This window comes from Halyomorpha halys, unplaced genomic scaffold (assembly GCF_000696795.3).
Source record: "Halyomorpha halys isolate HHAL.00 unplaced genomic scaffold, Hhal_1.1 Scaffold870.1, whole genome shotgun sequence".
NCBI lineage: Eukaryota > Metazoa > Arthropoda > Insecta > Hemiptera > Pentatomidae > Halyomorpha > Halyomorpha halys.
The window spans coordinates 126739-135047 of NW_027111693.1; the positions used below are offsets into that span (position 1 = coordinate 126739).

Below are 8309 nucleotides of genomic sequence, written 5' to 3' on the forward strand. Positions count from 1 at the left end.
GATTATACCATGTATTTGTAATTTATATATGTCCGATGACCCTCCAAACCCAATTCCACTAAATCTATTTTAACACAATCCTCCCATCTACGTTTCGGTCTACCCCTTGGACGTTTACCCGTTGGTTCAGTGTTTATTACCATTTTAAGGATCCACTCGTAACCAACCTCTACAACCTTACATGCCCATCTTAAACTTGAATTATATTTACCGGGTGTAGGTCCCTTAATTCAGCATTGTGTAATCTTCTAAATTCTCCCGTTAATTTATCCTTTTTCGGTGCCTAATACCTTAGAAAACCGTCTTCAAGCTTTCTAAAACTTCCTAGCTTTTCGAAAACCATAAGACGCTGTTCATCCCTTAGAGTAAGAGGCCACGCCTCACATCCATAAAGTGGGAAGGATAATGGTTTTGTAAATTCTAATTTTTAAGTTTTTCGATAGAAGGCACGTCCTAAGCTGTTTCGAAATTGAAAAATAACAAGCATTTTCTAGCTAGCTTTTATTTCCTCATCAATTTCGTTTTTTCTAGTTACCGTAGAACCTAAATACTTAAACTTATCTACCTGTTCAAACGTATTTCCTCCTATATCTATATCACTATAGAAATAGCTCGCGTTTCTACTGCTAACCATTTATTTTGTTTAATCCGTATTTAAGATATATATATATAGAAATGTAAGTCAACGTTTCGATTATTATATATATGAAGATATAGTCTGTATTCAGATAGATATGTTGAATTTATAAGATTCAGGCTGATAAACCTTAAATGTAAATTTCACAATATATTTTACAAGACTTTATAGTGTAAAATATTACAAGATAAGATCTATGGAAGTCAAAATAGTTAAGAAAAATACAAAAATTACGACATCTGAATTTAAATAAAATGTTTAGTTTCCTTTAGTTAAATCACTTTGAATAACATGACTTCAAATTCCTTAATTTAATTAAATTGTAAAATTAAGTGACTTACAATTGTAAGACAATTTTATATTAATTCTTGATCAATGAAGGAAGTTATTCGAGCTTATTTCTTTTCTCATGCCCATGCAGACTTTAATTTATGTTTGCAGACGTTAAGCTACTGTCCAAGTAGTGAGTAAGAGAGCTTTAATAATAATAATATTCTTTATTTATCCTGGGACTCATCCTACCAGAATAATATTAAAATACAAAATTTTCAAAATAAAAATTGTAATTATGAATTTGATCAGATAAATAATAAACAACAATAATTATCAGAATATATAAAGTAAAAATAAACCAAATAAAATGAAACTATATAACATTTTATAAATCATAAGGTGACTAACTTCTAATAAAAAAGGAAAAAATAAATAAAAATGAAAAAGAATCACTAAAATTAATTTTAGCCACATTGTCAGATTGAGGTTAAGATTGAAGTAAATAGATGGACAGATTTTTCTTACCACGTAAAAGCCATTTTCTACGTTAAAAAAGGCAGTTGCCTTATTTTTGTTTATGCGGAGAGGAAAGACTTGGATTTTACTACAATTTGAACAAAAAATAAATTGTATTTATTTAAACAAAAATAAATAAAATTTTTAAAAAATCTACCATTTTCTTTTTAACTTATTTTTATTGAACAAATCTAGGCTGAATTGTGTGTTTTTTATTGTAAAAATGTTTTCTGTTGGAAGGATTGATCTTGAGTTTTACGAGAAACATTTCCAAACTATTTAATGTTTTAGTGATACCACACCTGAAGTTGTCACTTCTCCCCCTCCCAAAATTATGATTGACCCAGTAGATGCGCCTTACGATTGGGTATGGTTTCAGTTTAAGGAGCTGAAGTTTGAACAAAGCTAATTCGTAAGTACGAAAAATGAAATGAGGAAAAGTTTGACAAATAAAAATTATGTTTTGGGAAAATGAAAAATTATGTTTCCATTAATTATAACTTCAATGAAAAAAAAAATTAATTTCTTTTCAGTCAGAGTTTAAAACTTTGTTATCATAAGTAATATCGATTTTTTAATATAGGGCCCCGAACAGATGTTGTAGCAAGGTTAGGTCCGAGATGAAGCAAGCCCTCTGACTCTTCTCGTCCGATGCCCCAGAGCCGGACAGACGATGGTCCTGGCAGCAGTGTACATCGTCTTCTGCACCCTCTTCGCCGCCAGCATCTGGCACTTCATCTACCGATGGTTCGTCCACGAGGGCGCATCCAGCTACGAGAGCCTCATGCTTACTAGTGTCTTCCAGTCCATGCTATGTGTCGCCTGCTTCCTCACATTTCTTCGGGATAATGGTCTGTCCACCGAGGTTCGGGACAACAACCGGTTAGAGGAGCTATACATTATCAGCGCCGCGGGGTTCTTCTTCCACGACACCCCACACTGGCAGGCCCGGCATACCCTCACCAGCTACACTCTTCTGTTTCACCACCTCATAGCCTTCGTCTTCTTGTTGGCCACTCTATTTTTCGGCAAAGGAGGCTCCATTGCGGTACAGATCTCCTTCTATATGGAAGTGACGACGCCACTTTTGGCTATCAGGTAGGTGAATTATCCTCACCATTTATCATAGGTTGCTATTGAGCATAGTTTGGCAAAAATTGATTACTCTTTTTCGATTTTGAGTAATGATTAGATGAGCACTATAGATAAGATTCAACATTGCAAACTTATTCGAAGATAACGATTATTTTTGCTATCGATTACATTAAAAACTTTCAAATAATTGAGCACTTTTGTAATTGGTGAATAATGAATAAATAAAAAGATTTCCATGGTGTCATTTTCAATAATTGAAAGTATTACCTATGAAACTAGAGTACAAACATTTAATTCCTTAATGGAAAAGGAGCCAATGGAAACATGGAATCTTATTCCAGCCACATCCTTAATTATATCTAAGCATGTAGCTGTTTTAATTTTTTTTTTATTCTGCCAAATAAGAGGATTTTAAAAGGAAAAGTTATTTTTTCATTAATAAGATATTTTTCTTTCTTACATTTATATAAAATTTGGGTAGCGGGTTGTCTCAGTAAGGTACTGCGCTACTAGCTCCATGGACCAGGGTTTCGATTAGGTTGCGACAGATAATTATATTGGATATAATTATAAATATACTGTTGGAGGGGCAGAAATGAGAGAGAAAAATAGAAATGAATTGAAACATTTGTATTTTTTGTACAGACCGAAATCGATTGTAAAAGGAAACTGTAGGGGAAAAAAAAACTGTTTATTATATCTTATTATTGTATCTCTTTTTTTCTGATTATACCATGTATTTGTAATTTATATATGTCCGATTATGGATTGAAGTATGCTGTATGAGATAGCAACCTGATGTATTTAGGCAGCATAGATAAATAAAGTATTTCTCTCTCTGTTACTGTAGCCGTGAGCCTGTGAGATCGGGGGCCCTCCGCAGTCCATCTATCCTCATAAACTGGGTACCCTTAATTGGAAAAAAGTTGGTGGTCAAACGTGATCAAATGATCTCCACATTTTTTTTCTATATAAAATATATCACTGTTCTTCTGTGATAATGGCACATCTAACAAAATAGATTTTTTTAAAATTCTATTAGATGCTCTTTTACCTGGTGTCAACTAAAGACAACATTGGACTGCTTTGGGACAATGAGTAGGGGGACTCCAATAGTGAATTCAAAAGCCTACCGTACTTTATTTTTTTTATAATTTATTTAATGGTATTTAGAACTGTATTTACATAAAAATACATTCAGTGAATATGATCTAAGATCATAATGCATTGGTACAGGCATGTAGAGCAACCCCATTGGTAGCACTCTAACAATATTTTTACATTAAAACACCTCAAGGCCATCTTCTTTTCAGGCGCCTTGGAGGAGAGTCAGGAATGGAGAAGTGTGCAAGGCAAGAAACTAGTTAGTTAGGAAGTTTATAAGGAAGAATTGATATCTGGTACGCGCTAGAACATTAAGTTCTTTATGTATGATTTTATTTGTGAATAAGTAAGGAGCATTGAGGATTTTACGAACGATTTTCGATTGTAAGGATACGAGAGGAATTCGAAGATTTAGTGGAGCTACAAAGAAAAACTCCATAGGTTCAGATTGGCCTTTCTTACCGTCATGTATATCAGTCTTTTGTAATGGATTAGAGTTTTAGACCGTTTGTCTAGTAAGTGCTGTAATAGTCGAAATCGACGTGCCTTACCTATACCTATACATCCATTTCAACCTCATTCAGTTCTGGCACAAAGGTATGTATGTAGAAAGAATGGTTACATGTTGGAAAAACCAAAACAAACTCTAACTCTATTTGAACCCAATGCAGTTCTGACACAAACCTCGAGTTAGTTGTATCACAGGAATGTAGAACAAACTGTAATAAACAATTCTAATTAATTTTTCAATTGTTATTAAGTTTTAACTATTCTATGTATATGTCATTTCTTTATTAATCAGTTAAAGACATTATTTCTTCTAAAAAACAGTTTTTTTTTTAATTTCATTGTAGGGCATGACAATACAAATAATAAAGTTATTTGTTACTAATACTGATCCTCAAGACCCCCGTTCTCCCTCCGAATTTCCACTCTTCTGTCTTTTCTCCACTCACTCGACTGGAGTTTTTAAATTAAAATTTTAACGAATAAAAAATAAAAAAGTAAAAGAAAATTGTAACAATAAAAACAAACGGGAAAACATTTGTTAATAAAACCGTTTTATTGTCGACTTCTCTCCCAGTAGGAGGGATTTGTTATGGTGAGGAGAGGAGGAGAAGTTAGAGAGGGGGTCCTCCCCCTAAAGTCAAATTCATTTTAGACGTACTATACTCTACAATACAAATTAAAACATATTAATTCTTATTTAAAAACATTTAACCTTATCATATTATTTGTACTGTAAAACATTAGCTATGATTAAAATTAATAATGTGTATAGGTACTTAATAAAACAAAAAACAAACTTTTTTATGAAAAAATCAATTCAAAAGAAAAAGGAGTTTCTTCACGCTTTATAAATAGTTTTTAAAACCTTAGTTGAAACTTATTATCATATAATTGTTTCTCAAAATGGTCATGAGATTTTTTTTTTTAATATTTAACCTTAATTACTATTAACATGGATTACTTTGTACAAGATTTTAATTCAATTTAAATTTTTTGAATCTTAAAGACCGATTGCTTTATTTCCTTTTATAATATTTCTCTTACCCTTGCCCCTACCTTTGACAGCATCTGGACAAACGACTCACACAAGAATGAAAAGACAGGAAACTGCACGTCGATTCCGACTATCAAATCATATATTAGACAAACGGTCTAAACTTCCAATCCATTAAGAAAGAATGATCTACAAAACTATAATAAGGCAATCTTGCCATACGGAGTTGAACTTTGGGGAAATATTCGAAAAACCTTCGAATTCCTCTGGGATCCAATACTTACAATCCAAATTCCTTTGTTAAATCCTCAATCCTCCTTAGTTTGTCCCAAATAAAATCATCCGTGAATACCTTACTGTTTCATACGTAACCGATCTAGCCCTTACTAGATATCAATCCTTCCCTTATAAACTTTCTAACCACCCAAACCGATTAGTTTCTAACATTTCTTCCACTCCACAATCTTCCAAAACGCCTGAAATGAAGATTGCCCCGAGACCTTCTAATATAGAAATATTCTTAGAGTGGTACCAATGGGTAGTTTCTCTACATGTGGTTATAACAAGTAGTTCTAAAAAATACATCTGTTTGTTCTCAACACTTTTTTTATTATCTTAATTCAATTATAATGAATAGATTATATTTAAAAAAATTGTATTGATAGACCCTTGAAAATGGTTCAAATGGCCGAATGATGTTATGGTAATGAAAAAGTGTTGAGACCAAATAGATGCTGTAGTTTTTTTTTTTTGTTTTTTTTTATAACCACTAAAATAATTTCTTATTATAGTTTTTTTTTTAAACTTTTTCATGGTTAGCTCATTTTGATTTTAGCCCTGACAAAGGCCTGGACGTCGACACAATTAAAATATGTTACATTTTTTTTTTTACTACTGCGATCCCCCCGATGATAGATGGGCAAAAATCTAATAGCTTAAATTGCCATGGATACGACCCATATTCATGAATGAAGCATTGATAAATAAATATTGTATCCATTGGTAATTAGTTTCAACTATAGCTAATTTTTGCCCATATCTGCCCCCGACCATCTTCTCTTCACATATAAAATGACTTGACCCTGCATTGATTTAAGATATGAAGCAACTAGTTAAACATTCAAAGCTCATGTATGTGAGGACGGCCCCCTCTCCTCTCGTTATCACAATGTATAGATAATTGAGCCATTAGGAAGGGCTGGAACAAATATGGACATTGGGCGCTGGAGAGAGAGGCCGATATTTGATTATCGCCTTTGTCAGGGTGTCCTTTGTGTGCTAATCCTTTCGCTCCATTGCTCTGTTTGCGGCTCGTTCGTCCTCCCAGTTCTCTTGCTTCATCTCTCCTTCAGCAAATCCAATGAAGATATCCTATAATTTAAGACAAAATTTCTTGTTTATTTCTAATAAGAATATTAAAAATGTTAATATTATAGATTCATTACTGGATTAGTTTGTATTTATTTAATGAGTCGTGGTGAAAAACTCTTCCTAATTAAATTTTCTTAATTTTAATATATCAGTTACAAAGTTTCAGGGCCATCGCCCTCATTACCAGGTATAGTATATCTAAGATGAGTTTGCCTGTAGGTAAAGGAGGGGAAAGGGTTCTCCACCCGAACCCCCACTCTTCTGTATTCTTTCCACTCATTTGGCTGATATAATATCATTAGCAAAGTTTCGGGGCCATCACCCCATCGTCAAGTAATCTACAATACAAATTAACACAATTCATAATCTGCATACAACACAATTATTCAACGACACAATATTTTATTTTAAATAATTATATTCTCCCATTTCATAATTAAACTAATCTCCTTATTTAGTCCTAGCTAAAATAGTTACAATAATCATTATTGCTTTAAATTTGTTTTTATATGAATTAATAAATAAAATTTCATGTATAAAAAATAATGACAAATCTAAAAACATTATATTAAGAAGCTTACAATTGTGATAACTAATATATCACAACTATGAAAATTATCTCCTGCCTCTATTATTTGAATATTTGGAAAGTATGTTAGCAACTATTTCTAAATCATATAAACAATATTTCACTTCTATATTAAAATTTATATAATACAATTCTATACTGATGTTTAATTATTTAAATTTCTAAATGATTTTGAATATCTATATAATGTGCACTTAAATTTTTAATGTCTGTCTTAATATTAATGGCATTCTCAATGTTTTTGGTTATGTGCATTGCTTTTGTAATTTAACTATTTTTATTTGATTGACTATATCCAAAATTTTATAGTTTTTAAAATCGAGATTATTAGCTTAAGTTTAATGTTATGTTGGGCTAGTGCTGTTTTGTTAATAAGAGGGTGATCTGAAAAGTTTCCAACCGCAACGTGAAGATAGCAGCACTCGTAATTAAAAGCAAGTGAATTTCGTTGGAAATTTGTTGACAGTTACCCACCAAAGTTTCAGCCATTTTGGACCCGCAGTGTTTGTGCAACAGTCGTTTGAGTGAGTTCATGTAAGTGTTTTTGTGAAAATAAACAAAATCGAGTGTCGACCTGTCATTAAATATTACTTTTTGAAATGCAATACGCCATTATCGCGCAATGCGCAAATCAGATATGAGTTGGATTCTGTCTAAGAGGACTCTGCACCATCGTTTGTCACATTGAAATTTTGGGCAGCTGAATTTTAACATGGCCGTAAGAGCTTGGGAGACGATGAACGTTCGGGACTTTAATAAAGAAGAATTTTTCAATAAAACTCATTAAATTAGAATTTTTTTTTACTGTGGCTTTTTGTAACATTCCTTGTTTTATCCATGGTAAGTTAATAACTTTCTATTATTCTTTGGGAAACAATGTTTATTAGTAGAGGAGCCCAAGAGAATACAAAAGTAAGTTATGTTACTCCTTCTTCTTATTACTTAAATGAAATGCATACTTAATCATGAGAGATAGTTGACCGTGGATGACTTATGCGAGGAGAAGATGGTTGGGGGTGCGGTCAAAATATAACACAAATTAGTTGAAATAAATTATTTAATCGTGCCAACATTTCGGTCAGAATTTCTAGTCTTCATTAGGGCTAAGAACAAGATAACGACCAATGAATACAGAAAATAAAATATAAACAGAATGATATAAAGTAAATAATTGTACAGAATGAAATTAATAAAATTAAAGTGATGAAAGTATATATATA

General features: G+C 32.2%; 1 protein-coding gene across 1 annotated transcript in view; it reads left to right on the top strand.

The window, feature by feature from the left end:
- Positions 1–1995: 1995 nt before the first annotated feature.
- The window catches only part of LOC106686761 (TLC domain-containing protein 5), a 15343-nt gene continuing 9029 nt past the window's right edge, over positions 1996–8309 (top strand). The window contains exon 1 of the mRNA XM_014430253.3: positions 1996–2524. Coding sequence (XP_014285739.1) covers positions 2100–2524 — 425 coding nt within the window. The 5' untranslated portion in view covers positions 1996–2099. The remainder of the gene's footprint in view (positions 2525–8309) is intronic.